We start from the raw sequence: 14,950 nt of genomic DNA, 5'->3' as shown, positions 1-14,950 counted from the left end.
ACACAATATCACAGCAGAGAATCACTCCATCCCATAACCTTCTGCTCCCTGCTGGGGCCTTGCCACCAACAATCACACTCACAGCACAGCCAGCACATATGCTCTCTACCTCAGCTCTAATTTGCTCTCCCAGCATTTCCTGTGACATACTTTCCTTTTCCTCTCAGAAAGCTCCTCCCACCACATGTGACTTAGGCTTCCTGTGAATGGGTGGGAAAGATCTTCAAATCTAAATTGTCATCACATTTGGCCCCAAGATCTTTCATATCCATCACATAGGTCAATGGGGCAATCAATAGGAGTTTTGGGATAATTGGTGTCGATAGAACAGTATAACAGGGATAACATGAAATAAGAATATAAAACAATATCATCATTCCTCCCTCAAATAAATGAGGCTCAAAATCTTGGAGTAAGGGGTGAAGGTCTAGTCCTCCATAGCTTCTTCCTACTGAAATTGAATGTAGAGCTGTCCCTGCCCCAAGAGGTCAAGAGTCCCATTCTAGAGGTCAGTTCTTTAGCAAGCTGGCATCTGGAACTTGGTTGACGCCAGGTCCAGAGATGACAAATCACGGTTGTCAGGTCCAGCGGTGACACATTACAGTTGTGGACAAGTCCAAGGGTGACATCTGAACACATCAGAGGGTGACATCTGGCTTAAGTGATCAGACATCTGCAGGTGGATGGTACTAAGCCTGCAGAAAACAAATCTCACAAATAAATTTAACAGACAAAAGCCAAAAAGAAACAAGGAAACAATCATAGCCTCATTCAGGATAGAATACATGAATCAAGGATACAATTTGACAATCATTTTCTCCTGGGTAAACAACAATTACAGTATTATCCTTCTCATGTGCTGTAATTTCCTCAGCCTTTGGAACATCGTCCAGCTTCCATTTTACCCATACTTTAGCTCCCAATTTTATTCTATCAGTAGAACAAACCTTTCCTTTCCTCTGATAGTTATTTTGGAAGGAGCGTCAATTTTCACAAGGGGTATTGTTTGACAAGGAATAATAATCACTTTAAGTATTCTATCATTTTTACAAAACTGTATAGGTTCTTTACCCAAATTCTGGGATGTCACAATAATTTCTCCTTGATAATTAGTCTATCACTCCAGTCAATACATATATTCCTTGAGCTGCTAATCTTGATTTAGGTAATATCCATCCAAAATGATTCTTAAGAATTCTCATGCATATTCCAGTAGAGATTTTTCTTATCTCTTTTCTATCCAAACAAAAGTCCTCTAAACAATGTAAATCATATCCTGCCAAACCAGGTATTCTGGGATATGGTGGTGGGACATCTTCCTTCACAGTCCAATACTCAATATTTGAGATTTGGGGTCGTCATTCTGGCTAGAGGTATACTTCCTCCTAATGGTCTATTATTCAAATTAAGTAAAGCAGTGAACAAATTATCCTTCCAATGTTGATACGAATTATTAGAACTTAGCTTCCTTAACTGTGCTTTCAATAATCCATTCATTCTTTCAATTAACCCAGATGCTTGCGGATAATATAGAATATGATACATACACTCTATATTGTTTAATACACAATATCTCTTCGTTTTATTACCTTTGAAATGTGACCCATTGTCACTTTGAATATACATTGGGGTTCCATGATATAGATTTATGATCTGGAGTGTTACAAGTCCTTCAACAAGCGTTAATTTTTTTTCTTTTTCTAAATAGTATTTTATTTTTTCAATTACATATAAAGACAATTTTTAATATTCATTTTTTTTTAAAGTTGTTTCAAATTTTTTTCCCTCCGTTCCACTCCCCACTCCCTAAAACAATAAACAATTTCATATAGATTATATATGTGCAATCATGTAAGATCTCTCCATATTAGTCATGTTGTAAAAAAAGAAGCAGACCAAAAGAAAAAAAAAACCACAAAAATATAAAGAAAGTGAAAATAATATGTTTTGATCTGCATTCAGATTCCAAAGTTCTTTCTCTGGATGTGGATAGCATTTTCCATCATTTTGGAATTGTCTCGGATTATTGTATTGCTGAGAAGAGCTAGGTCAATCATAATTTTCATAATGTTGCTGTTACTGTGTAGAGTGTTCTCCTGGTTTTGCTCACTTCATTCAGCATCAGTTCATGTAAATCTTTCCAGGTTTTTCTGAAATCTGCCTGCTCATGATTTCTTACAGCACAATAGTATTCCATTACTTTTATATACCACGATTTGTTCACCGATTCTTCATTTGATGGGCATCCTCTCTACTTCCAGTTCTTGGCCACCACAAAAAGAGCTGCTGTAAATATTTTTGTACATGTGGGTCCTTTCCCCTTTTTTGTGGTCTCTTTGGAATACAGACCTAGTAATGTCAACAAGCACTTATTAAGCACTTACTGGGAGTTTCTCTTTTACTTTCAGTGATCTTTTTGCAAAAATTCACCCAAAGGAAGGGTGTCCCCAAGTTAGACTTAAATAAGGTTGAAAGAGGCAGAGACATTGAAATGTAAAGATGAAGCCCTTTCAGGTAGAAAGCTCTCATTATCTTAACCAGGGCCAGAGGTTGGAATAGCCCAATTACAGATGATGAGGTCACGGAGAGACAATGAACTTGTCCCAGGGCAGTTTCTGCCCTGTAATTGTGACCCCACTCACTCATTTGCATAAGACCTTGGGAAGTTTAACTAGGCTAATCATCATATATGAAAGTGGATTCCAAAACTGAGGGAAATCTCCCTCTGTATCAGGAAGAATTGTTGAATAGGAGAAGAAACACCTCTCCCACCACCTGCCTGGAGGTGACAGGTCTCAGGACTAAGGCTCTGAGGGAGCCAAATAGGAGAGACCTCTGCCAACCATAGGGTAAAGGTCATTACCAATACCCAAAAAAGTGCAATGTGAAAAGTACAAATGTAAAAGAGCAATGTAACTACCAGATCTCAGACCTAGCAACCTAAGACATCTGATGAATGGGGAGCCAGCCTAGAAGCTGACTGACCCATCCAGCTGAGCTTCCTTAGCCCTGCCCAGCTGATCCTGAGCAACTCATCCATTACCCACATCACAACCTGTAGCAAACTTCATGTGCACTTGTTTAGGTTAAGTTTGGGATGCTAGGACCCCAAAATAGCTACATGTGTGTCCCGCCTGAATGAATTTGTCCCAAGCCTTCTTTCAGCCAAAGACAAACAAGATTTATTAAAGATTCACCATATTGGCCAGACTTTTAAGGAATCTGAACATTTGTATTGCTAATGCAAGTGGGCCAGATTGAATCTGAGCACTTTAATGGAGGCTGAGAGGGATCTTATATCCAGAAAGACTGTGGGAAGGATCTAGGGTTGGCCAAGTAGTCTGAGGTGATTGGAGGAGAGGTCTGGGGAGGATCTCGATGGGAGTGGCCAATAGGCTGGGGTGACAAGAGGTTGGAGGCTAGGAACCAAGAGAATGGGGTTTAGATAGGATCAAGGGTGGCAAGTAACAGGAGGCAATCCAGTGGTAACAGACAGTGAAGGCCTGGGCTAGGTTAAGGGTAACAGAGAACTGGGAGTAGAGATAAAGAAAGGCCAGTTGAGGGGATTATAGCCTCAGGCAAATGCAAGATCAAGTGGGAAGATTCAAGGAGAGTTCAAGGGGGTTTCCAGAGCCTGTAGCCCATCATACCCTCTAGACCAGAGGTTCTTAATCTTTTTGTGTGTCATGAACCCCTTTGGCAGATTGGTGAAGCCTCAGCATAATCTTTTTAAATGAATAAAATAAAATACATGTCACAAAGGATACCAATTAAATTGAAATGTTATCAAAATGTTTAAAAACAAATTGCAGGCATCAGGTTTAAAATCTGTGCTCCAGCAAAAGAAAGGGTACCAAGGCTTTATAGTAAAGTTGTAAGTTGCCTTGGCTATGTGTTCCTCGATATCGGTGTAATGTAAGTTTGTGCCCATTCTTCCCCATGCCACAGATTCTATGCTTAGTTGCAGGAGAGGATATTTTGGGTAAATTCTTTTAAAGTGCTGTTTCTGCTACGCCATTTGAGTAAAAATGCCTTAACTAAGAAGTGAATATCCTGGCTGATTGTTAAAGGGAAGTGCACTGGTGGGGGCTTGTGAGTTACCACACTAGGAGAATAGCTCCTCACAAGGTTATCAGTAGAATTTTGAGAGTAATAGCAATCATTCCTCTGAGAACCCAGCCAGTGCATACAACATGGAGGTGGGAGCCCAGAGGGTATGTGTCACTACCAATTAGAGCTGTTCCAAGGTGGAAAGGGATGCCCTTGGGAGGTACTAGGTTTCCTTTCAGTAGAAACCATCCAGCAGAGGCTGCATAAGCATTTATTGGGTACATTGTAAGGGAGATTCTTATTCAGGTACAGGCTGGTCTAGATGGCCTCTGAGGTCTTTTCCATTTCTGAGATTCTGTGAGTTGTGTCCCTGAGGGCAGAGACTCTGTCATATTCATCCTTCTGGGCCCTTCAATGATTAGGGCAGGGGTCACGAAGAATAGGACAAGACAGAAAAACAACTGGACAATATATTTGCATATAAAAGGCCCTATCCTTACCACTGAAGGGTGTGTCTGTATACATAGATACATACATAGATATGCACCCTTCAACATATATATGCCCAACAACATATTTTATGCATGTGTGCTGTTCAGTAAATGTTTGTTGATTGAATAAATGAATGAATTAATATCTTATACTTGTTAATATTGGATGGAAGACCAAACCTGAAGTCAGGAAGACCTAAGTTAAAATGTAGCCTCAGAAATTTACTAGCTGTTTAGCCCTAGGACAATTACTGAACCTCTTTTCCTCAGTTTCCTTATCTGTACAATGGAGATAATACCAGTACCTACCTCCCAGGGTTGTTTTGAGGATCAAGGGAGATAATCACTGTGAAGTGCTTAGTACAGTGCTTGGCACATAGTAGGTGCTATCTCAATGTTAACTATCATTATTATAATGATTACTGTTCCCAGCCTGGCACCTGCCATGGCATCAGGTATATAGGTAGTACTTCTCCTCCTCTTCAGTAGACATTCCCCTTGTCCTGAATGATGGCTATGAAGCTGAGCTGATTTCTGGTCTCAGTGAGCAGCCTAGATTCTCTCCAGGAGAGTTGGGGCACAGTATTGTTAGAAGCCTTTCGGGGAGGCAGGGCAATGTGCTAAAAAAGAAACAGGTGGCTCAGGTCTTCAGAGAGATTGAAGGCTGAAGCAGGAAAGGGAAAAAGGAAATGAAGCACCTACTGTGTGCCAGGCATTGTGCTAAGCACTTTCCAAATATTATCTCATTTGATCCTCACAACATCCCTGGGAGGTAGGTGCTATTATGATCTTCATTTTACAAATGAGGAAACAGGAAGAGGAATTTAAGTGACTTACCCAGGGTCACACAGCTAATCAGTGTCTAAGACTAGATTTGAACTCAGATCTTCCTGACTCCAAACGGAGTGTCCTATCCACTGCTCTATCTAGTGGCCTGGAGTTGTTATAGTTGGAAGGAGTAAAGCAGGGAGAAATACAGGGAGGCAGGGGACAACAAAAAAGAGAAACACAAAGCCAACTTTCCAAGGTATTTTTATTTCTGCTGTTGAAAGGTCTCCCTCCAGCCGACCTTGGTTCCTCTCTAATTTTCTGCTATGATCTGTAAAGAGAATATAAGATTTAGAGAGGAAAAGTACCTTAGAGACCATCTCTTCCAACCCTTCCCCCCATTTTACAGGTGAAGGAAATGAGGCCCAGAGAAGGGAAAAACCCATATAGGTACTCAGTAGCCCAAGCCAACTAAATCCAGGCCTCTTTTGACAATGTAGAACTGCTGTTGTCTTCTGGGTCAGCCCAGTGCTCCAACCAGCCAGCCTCACATCCCCCCTGACAAAGCGTTGAGGAGCAGTTTGCCTTTTCCTTCCTCTGCTTGAGAACCTTCAAGGGCTCCCTACTGTGTCTAACAGTGGTTCTCAAAGTGGGGTCTGGGGACCCCCAAAGACCCTTCTAGGGGTCTACAAGATCAAAACTATTTTCATAATAATATTGAGATTTTCATTCCTAACATGGTAAATATTGATAAGTATAAACCACATAAACTAAAGCTCATTGTGGTCCCCAGGAATTGTTAAGAGTGATAAAGCATCCTGAGACCAAAAGGTTTGACTAAATAAAACAGAAATCCCTCAGATTGCCAGTTAAAATCCATCCCAATGTAACTTGTCCCTCAAATATCCCCATAGTGATGCATCATTGATCTAATATGCAGGAATTTACATAAAGCCTTTTTTGAACCAACTTCAATGTGTGTCATTTCTTGGGTTAAGGTAACAAGGCAGTACAGTGGTTAGAGCACAGGATGTAAAATCAGGAGAGAGCAGAGCCTCTAACCAGCTGAGTGACCAGAGGCAAATGGCTTCATTTTTCTGAGGCCCAGTTTCCCCACCCACCCACCCAACCCACAGTGAGTCTGATAATCACTACGGTATCCTCCTCATAGGGATGTTGTAAGGCTACAATGAGACAGTCTTTGTCAAGGGCTTAGGTGGCCCAGTGGGTAGAGTATGGGACCTGGAGTCAGGAAGACCTCTATTCCAATCCTGCCTTAGACGCTAGCTAAGCCGTGTGACCCTGGGCAAGTCACCTAGTCTTCCTCAAAGATAATCTATGTGAAGTACTGGCTATTATTGCTTCAATGTTTGAATAACTAATCTCCCCTGTGTAAGTATTCTCAGATCACAGCCCTTCTATAACTTCAAGGGTTGTTATGGCCAAGAAATTCATCGTCCTGCAGCTAATCAGGTGGTCTAGCCTTTTCTAACACAGCCCCCTCCTACCTTTCCTGTCTCCTAACACCTTATACCCCAGTCCAGCCCCCACCATATACTCTTACATCCAGTGATACTGGTCTCCCTGCTATTCCTCCTCCAAGACCCTCTATCTCCTGACTCCAGGTATTTGCACTGTCTGTCCCCCATGCCTGGAATGCCCTCCCTCCTCATCTCCACCTCCCTGCCTTTCCTCAAGTCTCAGCTAAAATCTCACCTTGTACAGGAGGCCTTTCCTAATCCCCCTTAAATCTAGTGCCTTCCTTCTCTTGATTCTCTCCAATTCAACCTGTCTACATCTTGTTTGTACATAGTGAGTTACAGATTGTCTGCCTTATTAGGATGTGAGCTCCGGAAATCAGGGGCTGTTTGGGGCCTTTTCTTTGTGTTTCCAGTGCTTGGCACCTAGTAGGAGCTTAATAAATGCTTATTGACTGACTGATGAGCTTCTCTGAATTAACTTACTTCATCAGGCCCAAAACTGAAGTCTTTCCATTAGCCGGACTTTTCCCATAACATAACATAACTTGCAGGTTCTGTGACCCTGTAAAGTGTCTTCTCTCACCCCCCGCCCACCTCAGCCTCTGAAGAGGGGCCCAGGCCGTGGCTAATTGCCCCCTCCCCTCAATTCCTACGTTTTCAATCCAGTCAATGAAGGCTGAGACTCGGGTGAATACGGTGGGCTTCTTTCGGGTGTTACAGCCAAGAGAAGAAACGAAACTGGTAATGCCATGGACCTCCCAGGAGCCGTCATCAGCTGGGCAGTTGAGAGGTCCTCCAGAGTCACCCTAAAAGAGTCACAGTGTGGAGGAGAGGGTGATTAGGCTGCGAGAAGTTGTGATGGCAGGATAGATCCATCCTCGTGCTGTTGGGGATGTGGCCTCTGAGCATCTGGAGATGTCCCAGTCCCAAACAGTGCTGCCTTTGGGTTGTAAGGAGCAAGTGAATGTTCTCCAGACTCATCTGTGTAAGTGACGGCAGGCAAAAAGTCTAGAAGGGGGAACAGGAAGGCTGGGGGTCCCTGCATCACAGTCCTAAGTCTGGTATCAGTGACTTCTGCACAGAATCTCAAACTGGAAGGAGTGAGATTCAATTCATAAAAGAAAAGGAATTGCCTCTAAGATGAGCCCACCAGGGGCTGGCCAGTCTCCATTTGAAAACTTCCAGTGATGGAGAGCTCTCCCCTTTCTAAGGCCTTTAGGCCATTCTTCTGGGGGCAGCTCAACCTATGAGAAAGTCTGTCCTTCTCTCTATGTGCCCCACAGTGACTGCCAATCATTGTTCACCATGGTTAAGTGAATGGAAAGAGCCTGGTTTCATCAGAGGACGTGGGTTCAGATCAGACCTCTGATGTTCTGTAAGCAATTTTTTGGGTTTTGGTTGTTTTTGTTTTTTGCCTGTTTTTGTTTCCCCAGAACTTGGCATAGTGATTAGCACCCAGTAGGTACTTCCTAAGTGCTGGTTGACTGGCTGATGTTTACTGCCCATGTGACCTCGGGCCCTCACTCGGTTCATCTATAAAATGAAGGGGCCATCCTAGATGGCCTCTGAGGCCCCTAGCTCTAGCTCCAAATTTATTATTAAATTAAATAGTTGGGTTATTTCATTTAAATAAATTAAATTCCAAATTTATTATTAATTCTTCCCTCTGGGGACAAGTAGAATAAATCTAATCCCTCTTCTCTATGTTGACTCTTACATCTTTGAAGAGGACTGGCATGGCCCCTCCTTTCTCTTCTGGACCATGGCCCCAGTTTCTTTAACTGATATCGCTGTGTCATGCCCTCTGCTCCCCTCACTGTTACTCTCCTTTCTATGGATTCTAGCTTGTCGATGTCCCTGGGAACATGTGGTTCTTAGAACTGAAAACAGTCCCCATGTGGGGTCTGATTAGGGAACAGTGTGTAGAGAGAGCACAGGACCTTCATTTGATGGATAAGGAAACTGTGGTCCAGAGGCCTTAGATAGTTTGCCCAGGGCATCCCAGGTAGTAAATGGCAGCTCTGGGAAGCAAACCCAGGTTGTTGGACCCCAACTCCAAAGCTTTTTCTAGGATACCAGCTATCTGTCCCACAAGGAAAGACAGAAGGCAGCCAGGACTGTCACCTCCCTCATCCTAGCTGGGGTGGCTCCTTCTCTTGATATATCAAGGGAACATGGCAGAAGTTTGGGGCAGGTCTGGTGTTAGATCAGATCTGAGGTCCAGTGACCTCATCTGCCCTAAGCCAGGGGCAATGGTTTGGGCAGACTCCCAGGAAGGCTGGTCCAGTGGACTGAGGAGGGAGGTTCCCCAAGCAGAGGTACCTTGTTATTCACCCTCTCCGGGAGGCTTGGGTGCCACCCAGAGCCAGCAAGAAGAGGCCCCCTCCCCCAGAGGCCCAGCACTCACATTGCAGCCAGAGCGAATGTCCCCTCCAGCGCACACCATGGTGGTTTTCACAGAGGAGCCCCACCAGTCCCACTTACTGCAGTGTTCGTAGTCTACCACAGGGAGTAAGGCCTGTTGCAGTATGTCAGGGAGGGCTCCACCAGCTGTAAGAGGGGTGGGGTTGGGTGAGAAAGGTAGTTAGATGTGTCTGGGGGATCAGAGAGACAGAGAGAGACAGAGACAGGAGAGAAAGAGACATAGGGACAGGTGAGAAGGAAAGAGGGACAGAGACAAAGAAACGGGAAAGTCCTAGATCCCAGACCTACCCCCATAACTAAGAATTTCAGAGTTTAAAAGTCAACACCTGGGGGAGTAAACTCAAATAAATATAAGCCTCTGACCTCAAGTCTCATAATTAATGTCTTTAGGGAACTGACCAGGGACACCAAATCTCGCTTCAGAAACTTCTTAGTTGTTATGACCCTGGATAAATCACTCGATCTCTCCGTGTTCCTCCATTTTTTCACTGGTAAAATGAGGTTGACTGGCCTCTCAGACCCCTTCCAGCCCTAAAGCTAAGATCTTATCAGTCAAATTCCTTTACCCTGTGATAGCCCTTCAGCTACTCCAGCTCAGTTTCCTCGTCTGCAAAATGGGGATGATAGTAGTCCCTGCTTCCCAAGGTTGTTGTTAGGATCATCTGACACATAAGAAGTTTTGCAAATCTTAGAGTGCTACGTCAGTGTGAAGTATTGTTACTATTCCATGTTCTTCCTCTTTATGGAGGAGGAAATGGCAAACCAGTCCAGCATCTTTGCCAAGAAAACCCTATGCACAGTATGGTCCATGGGGTCAGAAGAGTCAGACGTGACTATCCCACTGAACAGCAACCACAAGCTCCTCTTTCCCCAAATGGAGCACTCCCCAGGGCTCCTCACGTGAACAAAGTGCTTTCATACCTTAAAATCTAGATAGATGCTAGGTATTATTATTAATATTATTAGTATTATTTGCCACTCTCTGTCCCCCAGGGCAGCTCTCCCCTGCCTCCTGGCAGCCTTGCTGGGCCCTCTCCCCACTCAGGCCCACTGCCAGCCCTCCCCCACCCCAGCTCAAACCCTCCCCCAGTGCCCCATCATACTGGTGAGGCGGCCCCAGCCGGTGATGTAGCAGGGTGTTTCGTGGTCCAGGATGGTACCAGCAGCAGGGAGGGAGGCCACCTGGACTTTGTCATTAAGCTGGGCGCTTTCAGAGAGCTTGACAAGAGCAAGGTCATTGCTGAAACAGATTGAGGGGACAAGCTGAGAGAAGACAGAGAGGGGGATTTCCTCCCAATGGGCACTGCCATAGGGGAAGCCAGTCTGCGCAGACCCACTTTTGGAGTCCCCAGCACCCGGAGCTTGTTCCTACCTCCCAGCCTTTGTCCTTCCAGCCTCCTCTCCCACCTCTCAATTCTGCCTCTTTCAAGGATCAGCTCAAGCTTCCTTCCTGAAGCCTGCCCTGATATAGCAGCTCAGTTGTCACCCTCCTTCCTGACTTCTTCCCACATCCCCCTTTCCATAGCCCTCTGAGGTTTATAAAGCACTTCTTTCACAACACCATGATGTAGGTAGTATCATTATCACCCCCATTTTAGAGAGAAGCAGACTGAGGCTGAGACTAGAGAAGCCGTTTAGAATCACGGGCTCTTTGTGCTTCCGCCTGCTCCTGTAATGCCCTCCTGCCTTCACCTCCACCTCTTGGCCTTTCTGCCAGCTCCTTCTCAGGTAGTGCCCTCCACCTGAAGCCTTCATGGCCCTCCCTGGAGGCTTGAGCCTTCTGCTCCAAAAGGCTGCCTTGCATTTATCTCTCTAGGTTTATTTATGTACATGTCATCTCTCCCCACAACAGATAAGCTCCCCGAGGGCAGGCATTGTCTCCTTCTGGTCTCTGTATCCACCCCCAGAGTCTAACATGGCACCTGGCCCCCATTCAGTGCTTCATAAATGCTTGGCGATTGACGAATGTGGAGGTGGAAGGAGCCTTGAAGTCATCTGGTCCAGGGTTCTTAACCTGGGGGTCCGTGGACTTTTAAAAACCTATTGGACAACTGCATTTCAATGTCATCGATTTCCTTTGTGATCGTATGCATTTAAAATGATTCAGAGAAGGAGTCTGTGAGCCTCCCCAGACCATCCAAGGGGTCCGGAACACAAGAAAGGTCAGGAGCCCCTGCTCCAGCCCACCCCCCTCATTTTACAGGTGAGGACAATGAGGCTCAGGAAGTAACATGATTTTCCCAGGGCTCTACAGGCTGTGAGCAGCAGGGCTGGGGCTGGATTAGGGTCATAGACCTAGAGCTAGAGGACTTCAAAAACCATCTACATTTTACTGAGGCCAAGAGAAATGCTAATGTGACTTGCTCAAAGTCACACAGACAATAAGCAGCAAAGGAAGGATTTGAACCCAGGACCTTTGACTCCAAATTCAATGTTCTTTCCACCACACCACGTTTGCCTCCTAGTATGTAAAGTGCTATTCAGTTCAAAATCCCAGGATCTGAGGATTCCTCTGGCTCAGAACCCTGTCCCTAAACAGACTATTCCGTAGACACTGCAGGTCTTGAGCACCATCCAGGAAGAATGTTAGCAGTCTGGAAACTGAGTGCAAGGAAGGAAAATGCCCTCCCTCTAAGGGCACAAGTAGAGACCTAATCCTCCAAGGCTGTACCAGGTCTGAGGGCTGCCTGTGTCTATCTGCTCTCTGCCCCAGAGGGCTTGCTAGGCGTGTGCCTTCCTTGGGCCCTGAAGTCTCAAGCATGGATTGGGGGTGGGGGAGGTGGGGGAGAGCCTTGTGAGTTATTTCATCATTTTGATAACAGTATTTATATAGCATTTGAAGGTATGAAAATGGCTTTACTTAGGATTCGCCCTGTGACGTAGGTACCACTGTTCATATCATTTTAAAGATAAGGAAACTGAGGCGGAGAGAAGATAATCTGGGTCAGGATTGAAATTTGGGTCTTCCTACACTCTGTGGGGCTGTCCCACTCACCCGCAGGCCACACAGTTGGAGTTCCATTTCTCGTGAACAAAGAGTTTTTCAGGGTCGACAGCAATCACTTGCTCTGGCCCTTCTTCCACGGACATGTCATACTCCCCCAGAACCACCCGGTATGTTCGAGCCGAGCTGGGAAGCCAGAAGACAAAACCAAGGGTCAGCTCCACCAGGAAGCCTCAGAACCCCAGACTATTACAGGTACCACTCGGCCAGCAGGGACCCCCGCCCCCCAGGGGCCACCCCAGGCTCTAGAGACTATGATAAACTTCAGGCTATATGATCTTCTAGATCAGGGGTGGGGAATCTGTAGCCTCGAGGCTACCAATGGCCTTCTAGGTCATTGGATTCTGGCTTTTGACTGAGTCCAAGTTTTAAGAAACAAATTCTTTTATTAAGGAGATTTGTTCTGTGAAGTTTGGATTCAGTCTAAGGACCTAGGGGGCCACCTGTGGCCTCAAGGCCCCAGGTTCCCCACCCCTGCTCTAGATCTATTACCTTTATGATTATCAAGTTCAACTTAAATGTAAGTTAAATAAAGAAACTGAGGCCTCAGAGGGAAAATAAGTGGACACCTAGCTAATAAGAGCCAGAGCCAGGATTTGAATCCACTTTCTACTTTCTTAGGTTTCCTTGTGAGCCTTAAGGGGATGAGGTGCGGTCAGAGACAGGAGAGGGTAGGAGGCCAAAGGAATCTTACTTAATGCAGTGACCAGCAGTCAAGACCCAGTCAGGGGTAAGGAGGCTGCCTCCACAGGTGTGATAATAGTCGCCATCTTTCTCATACTGAAGGGAGACCTGTGGGACATAGGCAAGAAGAGGCCTGAATTTAGCCTGACCCCCATCGGGGGGTCATCACTGAATGACATGCTGTGAGCTATTCCTCTTTGATCCTCACAGCAACCCTGGGAGGAAAGTGCCCCATCACTGAATGGTATACTGTGAGCTATTCCAGGAAGGCCCTTCCATCTCCCTCCCACCTGGGCACTGGTCAGTGTGATTCTGTGTGAGTGTCAGAGTCAGTGATCTAGAAGATGTTTGTGTGTGATGATGTTACACTCCATGTGACACTATTACACTGTGTGTGTGTGTGTGTGTTATACTGTGTGTGTCTTCATATCCCTGATCTCAATAAACTAAATGATAACATTGTCCAGAGTGACCGGGTCCAAGTGCCCCATTGTACCCCTGTCTATACCAAAGGAACTATCACATACCAATATCTCCTCTACCAATTGGTAGGATATACCGTTGGTGCGTTCTGTGCCTATGAATGATTGTTCATTTCCATGCCAGCCAAAGGCTCATTTCCAATCCTCAAAATCCTTGTCTCCCCTTGAGGCACATGTTTAGATGCCTCTTCCTTCCAAAGCCTGCTCTGATCTCTCCAGTAGCTGGGAGTCACTGTCTTCTCAAATTACCTTGGATTCCCTTATCTGTGTTCACTCTGTCTGACCCAGCAGAATGGAAGCTCCCTGACATCAGGGGCTTTTTTGGTGTTTTGTCTTTGTACTCCCACCGCTCTACCTCACAGAGGGCTTTGAGCCAATAGGTGCTTCACAATTTTTTTTAACACTTCATTTCATTAACACAGGTCACCTCTGCACAGAGTCATGGCCAGACTCAGTGATTCGTCCTTACCTGCCAGGGCCAGCTGTAGGGCTTAGCGTTCTCTCCATTCACCACACGGGAGACATGGAAGTAAGCAGATTCGCCATGGCCTGAGGCTAGAGAGAATAGCACACAAACAGAATATCAGCCTGGGAGCTAGGCAGAAATGTGGACTTGGGTACTGGGGCTGTGGGATGGGGAAACTGAGGAAAGGCCACTCTTTGCCCTCAGGGTTCTCCCAGTCTGAAGGAGGAGATGGGATACATACCAAAAGAAGCACTGGTAATATTACTAATATAACCTGAGCAAGTCACTTAACCTCTTCCAGCCTCAGTTTCCTCATCTGTAAAATGGGCTGCTAAGAGCACTTTCCTCCCAGGGTTGTTGTAAGGCTCAAATGAGGTAATATTTGTGAAGTACTTAGTACAGTGCCTAGAGTGTCGCAGGTGCTATGTAAATGCTACCTATTATTAATATGCCTTCATTACCCTTGGATCTCCCCTGTCACTGCCCTCATCATCATTGCCATCTCACCACCTTCCTGGCCCTACAGCGAGACCAAATTGACCTGACAGTTCAGTGCTATGGGCTGCGGTGGGTGGGGTGCCAGCAACCATGGCACGTTCCTTGACCAGGACAAACACTAGGGACCGTGCCCAAGGCACTATAGAGTAGAAGGCGATCTGAAGCCAATGCCCAGCTCCTAGTCATTTCTCCCTCTCCTGATCCTTCCCATATGCTGTGTTCTCAAGGCAATTGATACCTGGCTTACTCCAGCCACTGAGCCTCCTCCACTCTCTAATACTCTGCAAAACAAGACGAGTCTCACCCAGGACTTTGCCATATGCCTGCTCTCTATTTCTTGCCACCCTTAAACAATCCTGCAGAATTATGGCATTACTCCTTTCCGGGTTCCCCAGTTGCCCTTGAACTTTTCCATGGGAATGGCAGAACTGGTGTGCCTCTCACTCTCCTAACTTCCATTATCTAGATTTTGGCCTCCTCCTCCTCCTCCCTCTGCTATTCTAACCTTAGACAGAACATACCCACCACCCTCTGATGGCTCAGCCATACACTGATCATACCCACCACCCTCTGCTGTTCTAACCTTGGACTAGACATACTCA

At 45.6% G+C, this 14,950-nt stretch overlaps 1 protein-coding gene across 1 annotated transcript in view; it reads right to left on the bottom strand.

Annotated features, from left to right (window-relative positions):
* CELA3B (chymotrypsin like elastase 3B) overlaps nt 1-14,950 on the bottom strand; it is a 97,387-nt gene that overhangs the window by 81,935 nt on the left and 502 nt on the right. The window contains exons 2-7 of the mRNA XM_036743737.1: nt 13,854-13,939; nt 12,913-13,010; nt 12,210-12,344; nt 10,318-10,454; nt 9,198-9,340; nt 7,385-7,596 (exon numbers count right to left, since the gene is read on the bottom strand). Coding sequence (XP_036599632.1) covers nt 7,385-7,596; nt 9,198-9,340; nt 10,318-10,454; nt 12,210-12,344; nt 12,913-13,010; nt 13,854-13,939 — 811 coding nt within the window. The remainder of the gene's footprint in view (nt 1-7,384; nt 7,597-9,197; nt 9,341-10,317; nt 10,455-12,209; nt 12,345-12,912; nt 13,011-13,853; nt 13,940-14,950) is intronic.

Source organism: Trichosurus vulpecula, chromosome 2, assembly GCF_011100635.1.
Source record: "Trichosurus vulpecula isolate mTriVul1 chromosome 2, mTriVul1.pri, whole genome shotgun sequence".
NCBI classification, from domain to species: domain Eukaryota; kingdom Metazoa; phylum Chordata; class Mammalia; order Diprotodontia; family Phalangeridae; genus Trichosurus; species Trichosurus vulpecula.
The sequence above is the reverse complement of the archived record's forward strand: the minus strand, read 5'-3'. Positions and strand labels throughout refer to the sequence as shown.